The 19,860-nt window shown below is 35.8% G+C and overlaps 2 protein-coding genes across 2 annotated transcripts; both read left to right on the top strand.

The window, feature by feature from the left end:
• Positions 1 to 3,176: 3,176 nt before the first annotated feature.
• LOC148973366 (uncharacterized) lies at positions 3,177 to 5,237 on the top strand. Its single transcript, XM_089120791.1, has 4 exons — positions 3,177 to 3,529; positions 4,256 to 4,377; positions 4,815 to 4,861; positions 5,003 to 5,237. The coding sequence occupies exons 1-4, from the start codon at positions 3,332 to 3,334 to the stop codon at positions 5,098 to 5,100; spliced, it is 465 nt and encodes a 154-aa protein (XP_088976917.1). The 5' UTR covers positions 3,177 to 3,331; the 3' UTR covers positions 5,101 to 5,237.
• Positions 5,238 to 6,156: 919 nt separating this feature from the next.
• Positions 6,157 to 19,593, top strand: tada2a (transcriptional adaptor 2A). Its single transcript, XM_089121367.1, has 15 exons — positions 6,157 to 6,400; positions 6,834 to 6,940; positions 7,048 to 7,107; positions 7,359 to 7,450; positions 8,550 to 8,713; positions 9,429 to 9,517; positions 9,617 to 9,689; positions 10,068 to 10,131; positions 11,652 to 11,695; positions 15,190 to 15,300; positions 15,607 to 15,678; positions 15,844 to 15,976; positions 17,714 to 17,757; positions 18,896 to 18,969; positions 19,074 to 19,593. The coding sequence occupies exons 1-15, from the start codon at positions 6,376 to 6,378 to the stop codon at positions 19,257 to 19,259; spliced, it is 1,338 nt and encodes a 445-aa protein (XP_088977493.1). The 5' UTR covers positions 6,157 to 6,375; the 3' UTR covers positions 19,260 to 19,593.
• The last annotated feature ends 267 nt before the right edge of the window (positions 19,594 to 19,860 follow it).

Here is a 19,860-nt window from a genome sequence, read left to right as displayed (position 1 = left end):
CCTTGATGTAGTATACACAGTACTATATAGGAATACTCTTTCTATAAGCTTAAGTAGTTTTTTTTTTTTTTTTTTTTTTACAAATTATGATTTCATAATTCTAACTGTCTATGCTGTCAGCATAAAATGTATGTAAAATCCTTAAACGTATAAATAAATAGTGAAAGTGAAAATGCATGTCGTCATTGAAAAAGAATGAACTGATACATACAGTATACCGACATATAAAAAGACGATGCACCCCAATTACTTATGAAAAATGGCTTAATTACGACACGACACTTCTAAATAAAAGAGCCAATCACCATTACATTGGCCGGTCTAGCCTATAAAATAAGCTTTTTAACACTATTTGAGCATAAGAAACAACATTTATGGGACATTTCATGTCAGATTGTGTTGCTGGTTTGAAATATGTTATTTATAAGTGCGTTTGGCAAGCAGATTTTGAGATATCAGGATTCCCCCATTAAAAACTGGTCCTGGATGCCCTAATTAGCTGCCCAGAGGTATTGCAAAAATGGCCACTGAGTGAACAGACTTTACTTGAAAGGGACTTTGATACAGTTAAGAGTGACAGCAAAATAAACTGTCTCCAATGCAGAAAATCTTGAGTGAATCAAATGCAGGAAATTGGGTAAATTATGAGTGAACATAGTCAGAATTCATGGATAGTGATGATTGAATTACAGGCTTTGATGTGGAAAACAGTGAATGTGCTACATGGATCAAGCATTAAAGGTTTTTGCAAATGTATTTGCAGTCCTACAATATAATTTATTTGCTCAAGATTGCTAGCATTTTCTTCTAAATATTTTTTCAAACATCAAAAGTTATGCTATTTTTGGTGATTGGTGGATTTGAGAAGCTCCGTTGCATAGATATATACTGTAAGCATAGAGGCCTCTTGTCCGTGAACTCTGGAGAGCAAGTTGACTGTGCATCTACAACTGTAGTTAGAGGCATGAATGAATATCTATGCAATGGGCTGTATCTCAGTAATCTGCAAAACTAGTAGAATACACCTGGGGTGCACCATAAAAATGTATCATAATTTATAAGTAAAACGCATTTTTTCACCCCTGATTTTAGCATGATTTTAGAGGCGTGTCTGCTGTGATTGGCTAACAACTTTGCATATGAAATAAGTATTACATGTTGAACTCCTGCGAAAAACTCTTAGCACATTTTTACAATTACACCTCTCAAGATTAACAAATTATGAAAAATGTTTATTACAGAATCATAAATCTATAGCATGTCTGTTGAGCGCATAAATCCAGTAACCTCGTCATTGCAACTCGATTCCGGCATGTCAGCGGCACTCTTATGAATGCTTTCATCAACAGTGGAATGTGCAACACGTGGTGCAAACATGATGTAAATAACAGATTAGTTGACTGTAACAGGAGTTTTGGCGAGAGTCCAGAACAGCTCCAGCTATTGTAAAGGGAGCATTCTTTGTTCCCTTTCTATATACAGTATAATTTAATCACAGTTTAAATAACAGACTATTTTTATGTTAAGAGAAAAAATGTGAAGTTGACCGTTTAGTTTACTGACACATAGACAAAGAACATCTGGCTGTAGGCTACATGATTCATGACATATCAGAAATCACTGGTCACAGATCAGGCTTTAGAATTAACATGGTTACTTACATATTATGGCAATACTGTTGAGTCTATATCGTAAAAGTCTGTTTGCAAAGCCTGCACTTGAAATTGCAACTGATTTACCAAACAATTCACAGTGAAATGTACTAAATACAAATAAATAATGCTCAATTGAGACATAATGGCAATAGTTTATAATAAATAACCACATTCTTAGCATTAGGACCTATCGCTCTTCTCCTCTCTTCATCTCATTACTAACACTTCAGTGGGTAGTGCAATGATGAAGTAGGAGTATCCACAAGTTTCCGAGGGGCGCTCCTGTAAAAAAATAAAGTGGGTGAAACTTCCGGTGAGGCGGCGGAAGTAGCATTCCAATGGTATTTTGTGTGTTAGTTAGCGAAGAGGCTAGCTATTTTTCGGAGAATTATTTTACTATTTAAAGACGCAAATCTTTATGAGAGATGTCGTTACGGAGCTCAGGGACAACATGTGCTGTTCGCAGTTATATGTATAACCGGACTAAACTAATTCAGTGGCTTAAACGTGATTGTTTTGAACATAAGCTGAAAACGAAATCAGAGTGATCCTGCCAGAGCCCGTCTCTGATCCTGCCAACGACTGTAGTTTCCATCACCTCCCAAAAGACGACGAATCTTCCTGTGTACATTTGTTTAAATTCTTAATGTTCTATAAACTCTATCAGCATGTGATTGGCTGTTCGCTACTGATGTTACACCTAAACTCAGGATCAAAGCCTGTGTTGACAGAATACCAAATGTGCCAGTTAATGTATTCAAGTAGCACATTCATTTATAATTTTGAATAAACTCCAAAGCACAATGACTAAGTGTGTATTTTTTATTTTAATTGTTTGTCAGCTCGCACAACTGTCTGTCACCATGCCTTGATGAGTAATGATTATTAATAATGTTATTATAATACTCCCAATCAACTACTGCGGAGGGTAAAGGTACTGTTATTTCACCCTTTTGAATTTCGTTGAGGTTGTGTTCCCACATCGTTAGCTAGTTTGAATCGCTATAACTTGAATGACTGTCAACTGTTGAATGAACGAGTGTCAAGCATGTCAAATCGCGCTTTGTTTACTTCCAACCGGAAGTCGCGCCCACTTTTGACGCAAGGCCTCATGGGGCGTAGGAAACTTGTGGATAGTAGATTTTCTTTACAGATTTGATCTTTCACTCATATATTAGGCAAATTCCACAATGAGTCATTCGCTGGGCTTGGTTACTATAAAAGCTCTGATTTTGGACAAACAAGGAAGTTTTCAGTTCTGAAACAGGATATTATTAAAGTATGATGACCTCTTATATGTCAAAAGCTTTATTAACGACCCCTTTCAGAAATAACTCAGCATGCAACATGGGTCTACTTTCAATTTAATTGAACCCTTACCTGAATAGACTGGCACACTGCACAGTTTGTTTACTTAAGAAAACTGATCCATCCTATCTAGTCAGAATGCAAATAAGCAACAAACTGGTTTTTGACTGAGGAACAGAAATCGAAAAAGTAAGTGATGCAGCCTAACATTCTCAGATGAAACCATCTGCTGTTCACTTGAATATTGCATTATTGATTGTAAGGGTACAAGGCATATTTCTAAATTCTTTATTCTGTTTATTTCACATGGTTTAATTATAGAGGAAGAATGGGTGGTACAGGAAAGTTTTCTTTTCCTGTTGGAAGGAATGCTTTCTATTCCACAGCATGAGAAGCAAAGGAATAGACCAAATACAGCGAATATCAGTCCTGAATGGACGTTCATTAAGTGTACTTTTCAGAAATGTTACAAGATAAAACAAATTTCATTGTGTATTCGTTTCGGAAATGGAAAGCTATCCAGAACCAGCTATGGGAACTTCCAGTTATTCCACTTGTCGCAGAAGGTAGGAGAAAACACGACAAATACTTCTTATTCATTTAGTATCATTAAAATATGAGAATATAACACTGATTTCCTTTGTATTGTAAAACAATGTATATAATATAATATGTTGATGAGGAAGTCACACATGAAAGTTACATTCGTAGAACTTGACAGTGTAATGACGTACAACGTAACCTCACGCAACGTAATGTCATGTATCTCGGAAATACTTCTGGGATACTACAGAGAAGAATGTCCTTTGCACATAACGGCAATGAAAAGGTAAAATTTGAATACAACCATGTAAGCTTACAAATTTATTTGTTTGTTTGTTTGTTTGTTTTTTCAAAATTGGAGGAGGAAGGCCTATTGCAAATCTGTTTTATATTACCGGTAGATGTTTAATTGAGACAAATGCATGACCTTGATGGCCAATATGTCCCCATGCTGCTGAGTTAAGTGCATTGTTTTAAGTTACTGGGTAATGATTAAAGTGATGATAACTATCGTTATGAAGGCATTTTGTTTGTTATAGTCAAGATCACATAGCGGTTCATTTGTGCTTTACAAAACCAGTTATAACATCCACTGTACTAACCACCTGTAAGCAATAGAAAAATTCTTGTCAAAACTAATCATACAACTTTGAAAACCACTCCATTTGGTTAATATCATACTGAAAACAAACCTAATTCCATAGGCTGCTGTAAATTGAAGGGCTTTGTATGTTTGTGTTTCATTTAAGGTTTCTGTTCAGTGTGAGGAAAATCCATATGGATATGGTGGGGTGATTGTAATTGGAGATGAAACATTTCTATCAAGCTGTATCGCAGATATGACTGGGTATAATCAATACATAGCCATCAGGTAAGCCTTTCAAACTTCATTGTATGAGATGCCTGTTCACTCCAATAGCAATACCTATAAAGATAACTATATTAGCATCCACACCAATGGATAATAACATTCTGTTTATTGGTTATTACTGTCAATGTAATTAATCTGATGCAGACAAAATCATCATCTATTACAAACAGTGCTCAAGTGTTTAGAGGCTTAGGGTGAGATATGGAAAAAGGCTAAAAAGCAGATGTTAGTAGGTGCGTTCCATTCGACAGGGTCCCGGTATATCAGTTGAAGTGGACTTCACTGACTTCCTGTGAAGTCCACTTCGCGGTCCACTTACGGTCGAATGGAACACACCTAGTGTGCAATCTGTGCTAATTGCAAAACATTTGCTTTCTGATTCTTTGTTTTCCATTGAATGGACTTTGAATGAACTTAATTTTTTGTGTTTGCAACAGGTGTGGAAACCAGGCTGGAGTCATTAATGCAGAGAACTTGAATGATGGTAAGATTCTCATTTATTTAGCGGTTTGTTTTCTATAATAACTTTAGCTTTTAGAAATTTGCTAGTCATTTCAAGTGCATGTCTGTTCACTATTTATTTTTAAACACTTATAATGAAAGCACCTGATTTGTTCCATTTCAGCTCGAGCCTCTTGCAATGACTCACATCCAACTAGGTGTTCACAGGGTCCCTCCTTCAGGGTAAAGAAGAACTTACGACTGAAGAGAAATAAAAAATAATTTCAATAGGAATGCACACGAAAGATTCCCTGTGCCAATTTTAAAGTACATGGCAACGTGCGAGAAATTATGGTACACAAGAAAATCGGTACTACATAAAATAGCAAATAGCCTGTGCTGTGTTTGAACACCAATAAAACCAGAAAAAAATACTTTGTGACCTGTTTTTCTATTAATGCAATGCAGTGAATGACAACCATCTGCGGTGTCCCAGTGGCTTACATTATTAGCAGTTTAGTGTTAAAGAGATTTTTCACCCAGAAAAAAATTCTGTCTACATTTACTCACCGTCAAGTTGTTCCAAACAAAATGAGACTGAATAAATATTCCATCAGTCTTTTAAATTATTTGATTTTAGACATGTAAAGAGTCTTTACATGTCTGAAATAAAATAATTTAAGAAGTTAAAGTTTGAAAGCATTAAAAGTGTAAGCCTACTGTATAAATAACAGACTGATACAGCTGGGATGATAACATATATTGTCATCAGCAAGATCAAAACGAGTTAGGCCTACTTACAACAATCTTCTGATGGAATGGTGATGGAGATGAAAGATCTGGGATGGTAGTAGCTACTAGCTAGCTACTAATGGGAAATATGTGTACACCCTGGAATTTCAAAGTATAAGTTTGATTAGTACACACTTGTTGGGGAAATAGGCTACAGTATGTTTTTTTTAAGTATCAGTTGCATGAAAAAAATACACTGACAGATGACTAAGGCGCGCAGTGACTGTCCAGGTAACGTATCACGCAGGTGCCACTGGGGGCGCTGTTCATTTCCCAGTCATTTCCCCTCCTCATTAGGATAAATAGGGATACACAAAAGTGTGTAGGGAAATTAATGAATGTGAGTGTGTATTATAAAATTATTATTATTATTATTAGTAGTAGTAGTAGTAATATTTATTTCATTATAATATATATATAATAACATAATATATATTTTTTATGTGGAAACTTGTATGTATGTAAGCCTAATGTCTGATTCACACTCCGGAGCAGAAGGTGGCGGTAATGCACCAAAAGCTGGTTGCCAATCGCAACCAAAAGAAGAAGACAGAGAGGTGTGTTTACATTCTCAGTAATGCAAAATACAACATAACCTACATTTAATTCTCATTCATTACTTTAAAAAAAATTAGGCTTAATCCCTGTAACCGTTGAGTAAGTTATTCATCAACAGGAAAAAATCTAAACATCTCAACTGCGCTAAAAACGACATCAAAGAAGAGGAAGGTTGTACATTTTTCCTGATCAAACATCATCTTCAGCATGGATCGTCTGACGTCTTTTGGAAGTACGTATCTTGTTTTGCAAATCTTCTTATCGAGGGCATGAAATTACATACGTTATTAATACGAAAAGGAATCTGTTCGTTCGTTTTCAAAATGACTGGTACTACCATCTGACAATAACGTGTTTTTGTACCATGATGTTGTTTGAAAGTGGAGGACTGTGTAAAATACCATGCTTGAATTTAGTAATCATCCACCAAGGTATATATTGTATGTGGTATTTGACATCATCACTGTACCATGGTGACACCCTAGTTGCAAGAGAAGTTGTGAAATAAAAAATGTAGTGCATTAAAATGAAAATTATATTTGAAAATAAAATTAAAAGTAAATTTAAAATTAAACTTTATATATATATTTACATATTTTTACTGCTATAGGTACAGTTAGTTATAGGATAGGTCTGTTGATAACTTCGTCCTGTGAATCATACAGATGATCCTTTCGATAAGCCTCCCTGTCGTGGATGTTCATCATATCTAGTGGAGCCGTACATTAAGTGTGCTGAATGTGGACCGTCACCTTTCCTCCTGTGTCTGCAGGTGGGTCACTGGATCGAGAGTCCCACTGCTGTCTGTCTGACTGCATGCATCGCATACTCTCACTGTTCATGTATTATGTACTATATGATTTGATCTTTCTGTTGCAGTGCTTTACAAGAGGATATGAGTACAAAAAGCACCAGAGTGACCACAAGTATGAAATCATGGTAAAGAGAGCAATTTGGATTTAAACTTATTACACTGAATAAAAAAGTTTCATATGTAAATAAACATTTAGATTTAAGATAGAAATTATAATTTGTTTTTTTAAATGTTGGTTAAACTATAAATATGTTACAATCTTTTTTTTTTTAGATAAAATTGTTTAAGTTTTAACTGTTACATTCCCGCCTCCATAACTTCCTGTAGACTCTTGTGTCCATAAATGACATCTTTTTTGTGATCTGCTTTCTTCTAGACCTCAGATTTTCCTGTTTTAGAGCCTGGCTGGACCGCACAGGAGGAGATGGCTCTTTTAGAGGCCGTCATGGACTGTGGTTTTGGCAACTGGTCAGTTTAGTCCTTTTTTGATATCTCCAACTCCACTAGGGCTCATTTAGCTTTTTTAGATAGAATTGTGTGATCAGTGTTGTTATTGTAAACTAACACTATGAAGTACTACTACTACTACTACTACTACTACTACTACTACTAGAAACTGTTAAAATGGTTACCTTGGCAAATATTTAAAATAAAAAAAAAATTGAAGTTTTTACTAAAATGACTGAAACTGAAATTAAAATAAATATAAAATTAAAAATTTTATGATTTTAATCAATTCTGATTTTGCTAAACTGATATATTATTAATTTTTTTTTAGTCCATGCTGTTTTTAGTTGATGCATGAACAAAACGTCACTAAACATTGTTTGTAAGGCATCTTCCATCCTTAAATTGCAATATTGTTATGAAGCGAAGTCTCCGTTTTCACATTTTAACAGTTTTATCACCAAATTCAAACAATAAATACAGTTTCCTTTCCACACTCTTTATTGTGGCGTGACAGATTGCTGTAGCCACCTTAGTTTTAGCACACGTGAATCTCTTCCTCTTTAAAGGTCTTGTATGTAACTGTTTACTTCTACTAAAGCATAAAAATACCATAATATGTTTGCAGATATTAAGTTCACACACTCGTTTCTCTGAAAAACACTTCTACAGACAGATATTTTACTTATTATTTTACATGTTCCATATTGTCTGTCGGGTTTTGTTTTGGTCTGTGGGATCTTGCCCACTGCCAGTTAACCCAATAGTATTTCGACAACCCGGGATGCCAGTTGGCAGGAAACACAGCCTATTGCAGCCTTGGTTTTTGTCAGACATTGCAGATTCCACACAACCTGAAAAGCTTTGGTATCCATCTAAAAATCTATATGATCGAGAGCATAATAAAATGCAGATAAATCAACTCATTAACTCAGACTTTACAGTGTGTAAGTCTCCTCGGCCTCCGTTGTCAGTTGCTGTTGTGTGATGTAAAAATGATGTACTGAATTTGATATTTTCAGATGAATCGCCATTGAACTAAATTGAATTGCAAGCTTTTGAATCAAAATCGAATTTGTGTCAATGCCCATGCCTACTTATGACCTCTCTGTTTCTTCAGGCAGGATGTGGCTTACCAGATGCGCACCAAGACCAAAGAGGAGTGTGAAGGCCACTACATGAAGAACTTCATCAACAATCCGCTGTTCGCCTCCACTCTGCTCAATCTCAGACAGATGGAAGATCATCTGTCCCGGTCAGCAGACACTGCCATTCCTTTTAAGCGTAAGTGAGCACTCAGAAACAATTTACTGTTGTGTTGACTGTGAACTAAAAATATGCACACACACAAGGAATAAACAAACTAAAAGTCTTATCAGTCCAGTAAAATTTCATTAAAGGTACACTATGTACAATTATCAATAGTGTCCTTATTCCAAAACGTGGTTTTGTTTTTGCCCTGATTCACTATGGTAAGCCTATTATAAGTGTTTCAATTTGATGATGGTTTTTATGGGAAATTGTGTACAAATGTCACTCGCCCATGTGTCTCTCGTCTAGGGTTGGGTACAGAAACCCGGTACCGATATGGAAACGGTACTTAAGCAACCAGTTTGTGACCGGACCGAATCAAAACGCACATTTCGGTGCCACTTAAATGCCTTAGCTGTTGGTTGAAATATTTGCACTCTGGATTTTGAATTTAATATTTTCTCTTTAATGTCATCCTGATCCTCTTTTAATACATTTAATAAAACACTGTGCAGGTGAAAACTCACAGAGCTCAACAGCCCATGCAGGCATTGATTTATCAGACTTCAGCCTGGCACATGAACAGCATGAATACTAGATGTGCTTTTCTGTTTCATTTGGTTAATAAGATGGCAAACAAACACCTGAGACCATTCTGCAATGTTCAAACTGTGGCGATGAATGATGATTGTTTATTTATAATATATAAATATATTTTTAGGTAAGTGTTTTGTCTTGTCTCTTTCAGCCACTGATGATCCTCCAAGGCCTTCATTCGACTCTCAGCTGTCTAGGGATATGGCTGGATACATGCCGGCTCGAGCAGACTTAATGGAGGTGAGTGATCTACAGTTAATGTGCTGTCTGTTTGAGAACAAATTCATTCATGCATTATTCAAAGCAACCTCCCTCTTTTCTCTTTGTCTCTAAAATTAGGAGTTTGATAATTATGCTGAATGGGATTTGAAAGATATTGATTTTGTTGATGATGACTCTGATATTCTTCATTGTAAGTACAACAATACAAAAATATGAATCATTTCTCTCATTTTACTGAAACGAAATGTGGTTCTCACAGTAATGTGCTGATACTTTGTGTACATAGAAAAAGTCTTGGATCTTTGAGTTCAGCTCATGACAAAAGTGTTGCATTTATAATTTTGTTCAGTGTATCTATTTATCATCTATACACACACATACACATACTTGTATTCAAAAGTTTGGGGTCAAGATTGCGCAAAAATGCTATAGTAATATATATTTCAGTAAAATGACAGAATTTGCATGGATTCATTAATTTATCTTTTTGCAATGTTATTGAAATCACAGTGTAGTTAAACCTGAGTTCTTGTTAATTTATTTTTACCATGTTTGTGGTATGTCAAAGCACTCAAGGTTGCTGTAGTGGATATCTATCACTCCAGACTGAAAGAGAGACAGAGGAGAAAAAAGTAAGTAGGAAAAACACAAGTTGTACTGCCGTAGAACAACCACTAGAGGGCCACATTAGACTATTAAATTACATTGTAAAAAAAAGCATGCATTATTTATATTTCCATTTAAACTTATTTTTCTCAATAAACAGAATATTTTTAAACAAAAAGATATGCTATACTATTACAAAATGAAGAATTGAATCAAATGATCATTGTAATGCATTTCTGGAATTTATCTGGTGTGTTATTATGTAGCCTAATCCATAGCAACTGATCAGCTAGCCTGATTCCTAGCACAAACAGTTCTAGTGGTAACAGTAACAGTGTGTAAATCAACATTAATGAGCCCTGGCTTGTGGTATGTGTGCGACTGCGAGGCGAGCTTGACCTCAGTTGTGTACTGAACTGGAGCCCCAGCTGTCGTCTGAGATCTCCCGCAGAGCTGCAAACAAACCAGTGACCCGCCGCTTCCACACAACATCTGAGACCACCACACCAGACACACACCATGAATGAGATGCTTTTAATAAAACATAGCCCTCAGCTGATAATGCCAAGCATTTAATAAATCAGCAAATTTGATTGCCTTCCCAATGCAATTAGTTATTTGTGTCTGTAAATGCTGTAAACAATATACTGTACATGACACTTTAATTACTAACATAGAATGTAATTATAAGTGTTTTAGGCAATTATTAATTATTGCTATTATTATTATTTAATTACAGCATTAAATATTTTTCATACATCTTTTAAAAGTAGGAATACGTCAAATAAAATATTTTGTTTATTATAATGTTAACATCTACGATTAATTATATGAAAAATATGATTAATTACTGAAAGGAATCACCAAAGCTGCATTTATTTGATCAAAACTATAGTAATATTGTGAAATTGTTAAAATTTAAAATGACTCTTTTGTATTTTACTACATTATTTTTACGATGTAATTTATTCGTGTGATGGCAAAGCAGAATTTCATCATCATATGCAGTTGATGATGAAATTATAATCGAAATTATTCAACCCCCATTGCAAATCAGGTTTGCATACTTCCAGCTGTTTGCAATGAACAAATCAGTTGAATTTGGGGGAATTACTTGAAAAATTTGTTGTGTTGACCTATTTCAATTACTTTTGTTTGATTTGTACATGTGTGTGTGTATATATATATATATATATACATGAAGAGTTCAGATGCAAAAGCCTCTAAGTGCTATTTGAAATTTTCTTCTAGAATGATCATTTTTATCAAGCTTGTATATTTAAGTTCAGTAATTTCACTTAAATGTCAATTCATAGGTAATCATTGTCATTTAAGTGAAATTACTGAACTTAAATATATAAACTTGATAAAAATGATCATTTTAGAAGAAAATTTCAAATGTCACTTAGAGGCTTTTGCATCTGAACTCTTCATATATATATATATATATATATATATACATACATATACATACATATACTTAGAGTTAGTACTGTGTAATGTTTATTGTTTAATGTTTATTGTAATGCAAATTGTTGTCTTTTAGGATCATTCGAGACCATGGCCTAATCAACCTACGCAAGTTTCAGAGTAAGACTTCTTATTTTAAATTCATGCTGTTGTGCATCATATTAACTAAACGCTCTTGCCATCTCTTATGCTCCATTTATATGATCAGTATGTGAGGCAATGTTCAGAACTATCTGCCACAAGATAACTCTTCCTGACCCCCAATAAAATGAGTCATCTGTGTGTGCATCAAATGTTTACAATGAATGCCCAAAATACTCCAATCCTAGATCAACACTGATCCCAGAGCTGTTTTTGCTAGCTGAGATTGCTCCCCTATGAAGAGTTTGGCATGAAATGAACATTTCGAATGTAATGACAAAGGAGATTGTGTCTTTCGAGTCTTTATCGATCCGGCCCTCTGGGCACTGTGTCGCTTCTCTCAGTAAATAGAAGCCCATCCCTGACTATTTCCCACTGGACATTATGGTTGGCCAGCCGGTTTCGATAGGAATACTCTTGTCCAATTATTTCCTCTTCATGCAGCGAAACAAACTGGGAAATCCAGTCGGGTTTGCGTGTTTTCCTGAGACGTACTAAGTGTTGTGATGCAAGGAGAGCTTTAAGTCGTTTTTATTTATCTATTGGCTCCCAGACACCCTCATCTCCCTGCACTCTCAAGACAAAAGCGAGGCGATAGCTACCATGGAACTGCAGCCTTGTTGTCATGGAGACTGCAAGAAAGTGTGTGTGTTACGAGTGATAATGGAAGCAGTGGCCAAGACCTGATGGCTCGCAGCAGTGTTGGTTTATCCCCAATTCAAGAGAGCAAGACAGCTTGACCTGGCTGTGCGTGCACACACCAGCCAGTCTCGTATCCCATCAGCCACTGCCAGTGTTGTGCAAGTTACTTCCAAACTGTAATACATTAGGTATTACTTGTTACTGTTATTTAAAAGTAATTCATTACCTTACAATATTACTGTCTCAGAATTGTAATGCGTTACATTACTCATGTATTACTTTTGAGTTACTTTCACCAAAAGAACTAAGTAGAACTTAACTTTGGGGCTGCAACGATATGCAATATGAAACCGAAATCGCAATTCGCCACACGACTCAGATCCACGAACCTACAGAATCGCGACAAACCTCTTCCAACTCCCAGCGTTATTCTCCTTACCGTCCAGATCCACTGCTGCCTTATCTTTAAATTAGGCTATTAGTATCATTTTAAGTTAACATTATAAAATACGTAGACCTACACCACAAAACTAGTTGAGGATAAATTATTTAAAATTGGGTCCAGCATTATGGACATGACATTTGCAGTCAAAACTTGAAATAAAAATTCTCAGAAAATACATGTATTGAAACGTATATAGGCTACTTCCTTAAAGGACTCCAGACATTAGACAAATATCAGTCTGTTTTATTTTTAATATTAGGGAAAAGACACACATTCATGCGTGACAAAAAAATAGGAGGCAAAATATATTTTTTGTAATTCTGTTAATTATACTGCGCAAATCGGATGAGGAAGGGTTGGCTCTCCAGTCTCCATAGAACTTAAAATATTCATTTTATTTTAGTTTTCGTGTTCGCATTTATGAGGAAAAAACAATGTTACAGACGCGACCGCTCTGAACTGGCACTAAAAGACTGCTTTAAAACTTTCACATGTCTGTTGCCTTTAAGAAGTAAAAGCAGACAATACACTGTAATACAACTGTAATACAAGCCTCACTGAACATGTAACGAGTAAAATATTACTGAAAATTGATTAGTAATGCCTTACACTACTGCGTTACAGCAAAAAGTAATATGTTACTGTAATGTATTACTTTTGTAATGCGTTACTCCCAACACTGGCCACTGCTGCTTGGAGGGCACTGATGTTGTAGATTGATACATCTTTAGTGATGTATACATGTGTGTATGTATATATATATATATATACAATATATAAGTGACAGGCAGAGGTGTGTGTATGCGCTTGTGTTTCTCGGTAACATCACAGCATAGTGGAGGCAGAATATCACACCTCACGCTCACCCACATAGCAGCTTTCTGTTTCTCTCGCTCTCGCTCAGTAGCAGCAGGGTTGATCGCTGATAGTGCTGCTTACTCAACCTCTTCCAAGAGAGCTGAGCCTCAGTGGTGGGTGAAGAACCATCAGGGAGACTTTCACAGGGCTGTTTGGCACAGCTGGACTCTTGATGCATTGCTGTTGGCATTTGCTTCTCGAAGAAAGCCAATCAAACCTTGGTTTTCCGATGTAGCAGATTTGCTCTGTTCCAAAAGCAAAGTCCTAATAAAAGGAGGGGGTGAGGACCTGGATTTTCTTTAAACCTTGAGTTTCCGAGTTAGTGGCATGTCAGTGAGGAAGCATATTGGACGCAATGGATGCAGTGTTTGTGTTGACGGTAAATTTGTTAAAATTAGTTTTCATCCGTGCTGTGCTGTGTCAAGGGTGTCGAAGTACAACTCACGTAAAGTTGATAATTCCGCGAATGCCTGCAATTGCAGATTTCGAACAGAGATGGCGACAAAGAGGAAAAACTGCGGACTGCAGCTTTAAGCAAAAACACACCTGACCCAATTCGCATTCTTCATACATCATTTTAGAGATGTAGAATAAAAAATCTTGTTGAATTTTATCCAGAAAAGGTACATCGCCTTCTTGCTACAGACTTTCTAATTAAAGGAGTAGTTGATTTAAAAAAAAAAAAACTTTTGCTGATAATTTACTCACCCCCATGTCATCCAAGATGTCCATGTCTTTCTTTCTTCAGTCGAAAAGAAATTAAGTTTTTTGATGAAAACATTCAAGGATTTTTCTCCATATAATCAAAATGAACTAATCTTTTTCCAAGTCAATTCGTTAGTTTAGTTTGTTGAGTGAACCAAATGACTCGAAAAAAGATTCGTTTATTTTGATGAACAGGAGAGTCACGAACGCGCATCACAGTACAGAGCAAGGCATGAATTTGAGCTTATAAAACTTAAACTTTGTTATTTATTTTTTTAAATGTGCGATCGTTTCGCTTGATGGGACTCTTATTCATCGTCTGGAATGGTTTAAAGCCCTTTGAACAGTTTGCACTGAAACTGTCTTTTGGACCTTGAACCGTTTGGTTCACAGTAAAGTGCTTTATATGGAGAAAAATCCTGGAATGTTTTCATGAAAAACTATTAATTTCTTTTCGACTAAAGAAAGAAAGACATGGATATCTTGGATGACGTGGGGGTGAGTAAATTATCAGCAAAAGTTTTTTTAAAAGTGAACTACTCCTTTAAGACTTGCTAACTCATAAATACAAACTTCCCAGCAGGACTTGAATGCACTGAAGTACACAAACTAGTCAAACTACATTGAAAAACGTGTGATTTGCATCTCCTCTGCTCTTCATGTAAGGGTGCTGATTTCCAAATCAATCACTTAAGGTTCCATTCCATTTAAAATTCTGACTTACAACGTAGCTGCCTATGTAGACAGCAAGGTAGCTAATAAGGTTTTAGAACAAAGCCATTGTGTTTTCTCTACTTCATTTGTGCATCTTTTGCCTTGTCAGTTCTGGAGAGGCGCTATCCCAAGGAAGTGCAGGACCTTTATGATGTCATGAGGCGCTTTGCACGTGTGGTGGGACCCATAGAGCATGACAAGTTCATAGAGAGTCAAGCCTGTGAGTATTTAATCCTCTTTTTGCACACTTGATGTATAGGATGTCATTAGTTTGGTCTATACTTACTAGACTTCTCAGCTGACCTAGGATCAGCCTAGCCCTGTGTTTTGTGGTTTTAATGAGCATGTGCAGGACAGTTGGGGTTAGATGAGCAAACCTCCATGTCATTCATGAGTTTAGTCTGTCCGCCCCAGTATCTGAATCAGCCTGGGTGAAAAGTTCACAGATCCATCTGCGCTCTCTCTCTCTCTCTCTCTCTCTCTCTCTCTCTCTCTCTCTCTCTCTCTCTCACGCACTCATTGACAGTGGAGTTTGAGCTGAGGAGGGAGATCCACAGACTGCAGGAGTACAGGAGAGAGGGAATTCAGTCCTTCTGTGGTAAGATGGGCGGTAGCCTAAATCTAAAGGAAGTACATTCAAAAACAACGCAGCAATGATTTAGCAGAGTATTTCATCATAAAAAATGACAGATCCATCCAAATATGATCCATATTAGCTAGTCAGATTTACAATCTGATCTGACCCGTGTCTTCTGGACTGCAGGTGCTAAGGTGTATGAGAGAGTGAAGCGCACTCGAGAGGACGAGCGCAGGAAGAGGAACATGCTGTGTGACGTCCTGCAGTACATTCACGATACCCGTGCTTGCCAACAGTGGCTGCACAAACAGGCTGCCATGTAAGATCACTTCCTTACTGCCATCTTACTAACTCTCTATACTTCTCTTATTGCAATACTTTATTACAATGTAGTATTGTAATTATTTCACAGTTAATTGAGCTCCAAATTAACTTAATGCTGAGCGACTTATTATAACAGTATTCTTTAAGAAATAATCAATTAATAGTAAGTAAATAAATTGATCCAAAATTAATTTATACCAGATTTATGTCCTTGCTGTTTATATTTTGTTTTAATTTTGTTGTTTTTTCTGTTATTATAATGCTGGTTGGTAAGATTTTTAATTGTTTTTGAAAGAAGTCTCTTATTCTGACCACAGCAACATTTATATATTTTATTGTATTCCATTTTTATATGCATTTGGGGATGTCTATTTTTATATGCATTTGGGAATTTTGCAATAAAAAACGCTGGATGGAAATGCCATGATGCGCATAAATAAATAAAAAATGTCCTTAAAAAACGTACGCACTAAATTGAGTTGGATACATTTTCATCCGATAAGAAGATATACAGAGAACTATAACGGAGACACACACTTACCAAATTAAATTTTCCCAATGTTCAACAAAAAACTCATTGTGACTTTGCATCAACTGTGGATTTGATTGGATAATTGGGCTAACCAGCTGACCAATTTCTTGTACATCATCTCAAATGATCATTCTGAAATGCCTGAACCAAAGTCTGTCATCAGAATGATTTGGTTTAGTTCCTTCTAGAAGCGTTTTACCAGTTGAGTTCACAAACTCCATCTTCCGAATTCTGAACGCAAGATAACATTTCGTCTACGCGCTTTAGGACAAAAGTCTTTTATGATGGATGGGGAAGAAGGCCACAGTGACTTTCTCGATTCCAGACGATTTTGGTCACTTGGTCACACACAAGATTGAAACTCCTTTATTCACAAATATTTTATGCAGTATTTTGCACACTAGTTCAATTCGCAACTTTGAATGAATACATAGTTTGTGATGCAAAGCTGAATTTTCAGCATCATTACTCCAGTCTTCAGTGTCACATGATCCTTTAGAAATCATTCTAATATGCTGATTTGCTGCTCAAGACAAATTTCTTATTATAATCAATGTTAAAAATAGTTGCGCTGCTTAATATTGTTGATACAAAAAGTTCAAAACAACAGTATTTAATTAAAAAAGACATTTTTTTTTTGTTTTAGTGTCACTTATGATCAGTTTAATTAATCATTTCTGAATAAAAGTATACATTTCATTCAAACAAACAAAAAACCCTTACTGACCCCAAACTTCTCAACAATATTGTATGAAACAAATAAAACAAAATATATAAAAACACAGTTTTTGTTATTTTTAAATGTATAAAAACTGTCATTCCAGCATGACACAATCACTCATACTCAGTTGTACTATTTTATTGCTGCCACGAGGGCACTGCTGTTTATTTCTAGTGTTCTTTCTTCTGCTGTTTTATTGGTATCACAAATGTGAATCATGTCTCTACCTGCCTACTAGTCCACCGTGTATTCTCATTCAAACAACTTTGGCTGTCAGTTTGTTTGTGTTTTTGTAGCTCCAGCGGTAGCTTCGCAAAATTTGATGTAGACATTCAGCAAAAGTATACAAAGTAGAAGTGAGCGATGAATCAGACTCTCTATTTATATTTTATTTAGCTGAGAACCCCAAGAGCCCCAGCCTGTCTTCCAGAGAAGCATTTGTGTGAGAATGTTTTGCTTTGACTGTTTCTCTCTTACAGTGACGCTGGAATCACTCCTGTGGTCACCACTATCACTACCTCAGGTACAGTCCTGCTTATTTCCTCCATTTTTCACTCCGTCTCCTCTCTTCCACTCAGGTCTCTTGTTGCAATCTTTGTGATGTCTCCTTCAGCCGTGAAGCCGCAGGCTCAAACGCATTAGTCTTTTCTCTGAGATGCACTGCTGTAAATGCGCTCAACAAAAAAGGAAGCCACTCACATCTCTTTGTATTTCTCTCTCTCTCTCATGCTTTCATATTTTGTCTCCTTTTGTCACTTGACTGCACAACTAGGACATATTTAAATGCTTTTGAATCTGATCACACTCTGACTGCATATGACGTTGGCTGATACTGATAAATAAGTTGGGAAATCAAAGCATATTTCTGATTAAGCAGACATTTTAAACCAATTTACTGAATGATATATGTAATGTATTGAATATTGCTATACACCACCAATCAAAAGTTAAAGGATGTTTAATGTTGTTGGACTGGAACAAGTCTCTTCTGCTCACTAAGGCATTTATTTGATTTAAAAATACAGTAAAAACAGTAATATTGTGAAATTATTAGTAGTTTTTTCTATGATAATATACTTTAATACGTAACTTATTTTTGTGAATTTTCAGCATCATTACTCCAGTCTTCAGTGTCACATGATCCTTCAGAAATCATTCCAATATGCTGATTTTTTTGCTCAAGAAACATTTATTATTATTTTTAATGTTGAAAACCGTTGTGCTGCTCAATATTTTTGTAGAAACTGCGATACGCTACAATTTTGACACAAAGTTTGGGGTAAGATTTAAAAATAAAAATTGATATTTAAACATTATTAAAATTACAATGCTGTTCTTTTTAAACTTCTTGTTCATTCAAGAATCCTGAAAAAAATGTATCATGGTTTCAACAAGGTTATTAAGCAGCAAAAACTATATTCAACATTGATAATAATAAGAACCATTTTTAATACCAATAATAGAGTTGAGATTGATTGATTGTTATTATTACTATTTTTAAAGCCAGCACAACTTTTAATTAATCTGTGGTATAATTCTTGTAATGCACAGCCCATTGTGCCTTATTGCTTTTCTTGATTATTTCTTATTAGATGATTGCAACGCATATGTTAGTACACAACAGTGTTAGCTCTGAATAGTCTCGCTCCTCTGATCCACAGGCAGAAGAAGCGCTCCTCCTCTCAACCTAACAGGGCTGCCTGGCACTGAGAAACTCAACGAGAGAGAAAAAGAGGTTTGCAACTCCTGATTTTGCTTCTGGCACAAGCTCATTTTGAAGACATCTGCCTAATTGATGGGATATAATGGATCCTAAATGATTCTGTCATCATCTCCCAGTTATGTCAGGTGGTTCGCCTGGTGCCTGGAGCGTATCTGGAGTACAAACAGGCCCTGCTGAACGAGTGCCGGCGGCAGGGGGGTCTACGGCTGGCGCAGGCCCGATCGCTCATCAAGATAGATGTCAACAAGACGCGCAAAATCTACGATTTCCTTATCAAAGAGGGCTACATCAATAAGGCTTAGTGATGATTGAACTGCTGCAAGGACATCTGATAAATGAAGAATCATGCTCATTGTACTGTAGATCATTCATGTTGAGAATGAGCAATGAGAGATGATAGATTTTAAGAGTATTGGTTGTATGTAGTTCGTTCAAAGTCACACATGTGCACCTGTTTGATATTGTAAAGACTGACTGGGTGCTGATTTGTTGTGTTTTCTGGACTATATAAGTTGATGGTTGTGCACAGAGACTGCTGCTGTTTGTGCCAAGGAGAATCTGATAACACGACGCTGTAACATTAACACCTTTTATTTAGTATTTAATCTATATGCCTTTAAAATTGTTGAATAATTATTTGAAGTCTGACTTTTTTGTGATGAACATCTCAAAGTCTTAAAAGAACATGTTTGGATCACATTTCACTCCGAATTTAACAAAGAAATAAGATATTATATTTTTCTTAAAGAAAATGTATCTGATTTTTAGACAATTTATGACAATTCAATACCCGGCACTATACATTTATATATGTTATTTTGTGAAATTTAATAGTATAATATATTATAATTATATTGTAAAATATACAGACAATATTTATTGTACTGCCTTGTTTTTACTGTA

This window comes from Pimephales promelas, chromosome 16 (genome assembly GCF_988280905.1).
Source record: "Pimephales promelas chromosome 16, fPimPro1.hap1.1, whole genome shotgun sequence".
Classification (NCBI taxonomy): domain Eukaryota; kingdom Metazoa; phylum Chordata; class Actinopteri; order Cypriniformes; family Leuciscidae; genus Pimephales; species Pimephales promelas.
Note: the sequence above shows the minus strand (reverse complement) of the source record. Positions and strands in the feature narration are given on the sequence as shown.

Bases quoted from the DNA above. Each gene is read 5' to 3' on its own strand.
- LOC148973366 (XM_089120791.1), top strand. From the start codon at position 3,332: ATGCTTTCTATTCCACAGCATGAGAAGCAAAGGAATAGACCAAATACA. The intron at 3,530-4,255 runs GTAGGAGAAAAC...GTTTCATTTAAG, and splicing joins TATTCCACTTGTCGCAGAAG to GTTTCTGTTCAGTGTGAGGA. The intron at 4,378-4,814 runs GTAAGCCTTTCA...TGTTTGCAACAG, and splicing joins AATCAATACATAGCCATCAG to GTGTGGAAACCAGGCTGGAG.
- tada2a (XM_089121367.1), top strand. From the start codon at position 6,376: ATGGATCGTCTGACGTCTTTTGGAA. The intron at 9,518-9,616 runs GTGAGTGATCTA...CTCTAAAATTAG, and splicing joins CTCGAGCAGACTTAATGGAG to GAGTTTGATAATTATGCTGA. The intron at 15,301-15,606 runs GTGAGTATTTAA...ACTCATTGACAG, and splicing joins GTTCATAGAGAGTCAAGCCT to TGGAGTTTGAGCTGAGGAGG.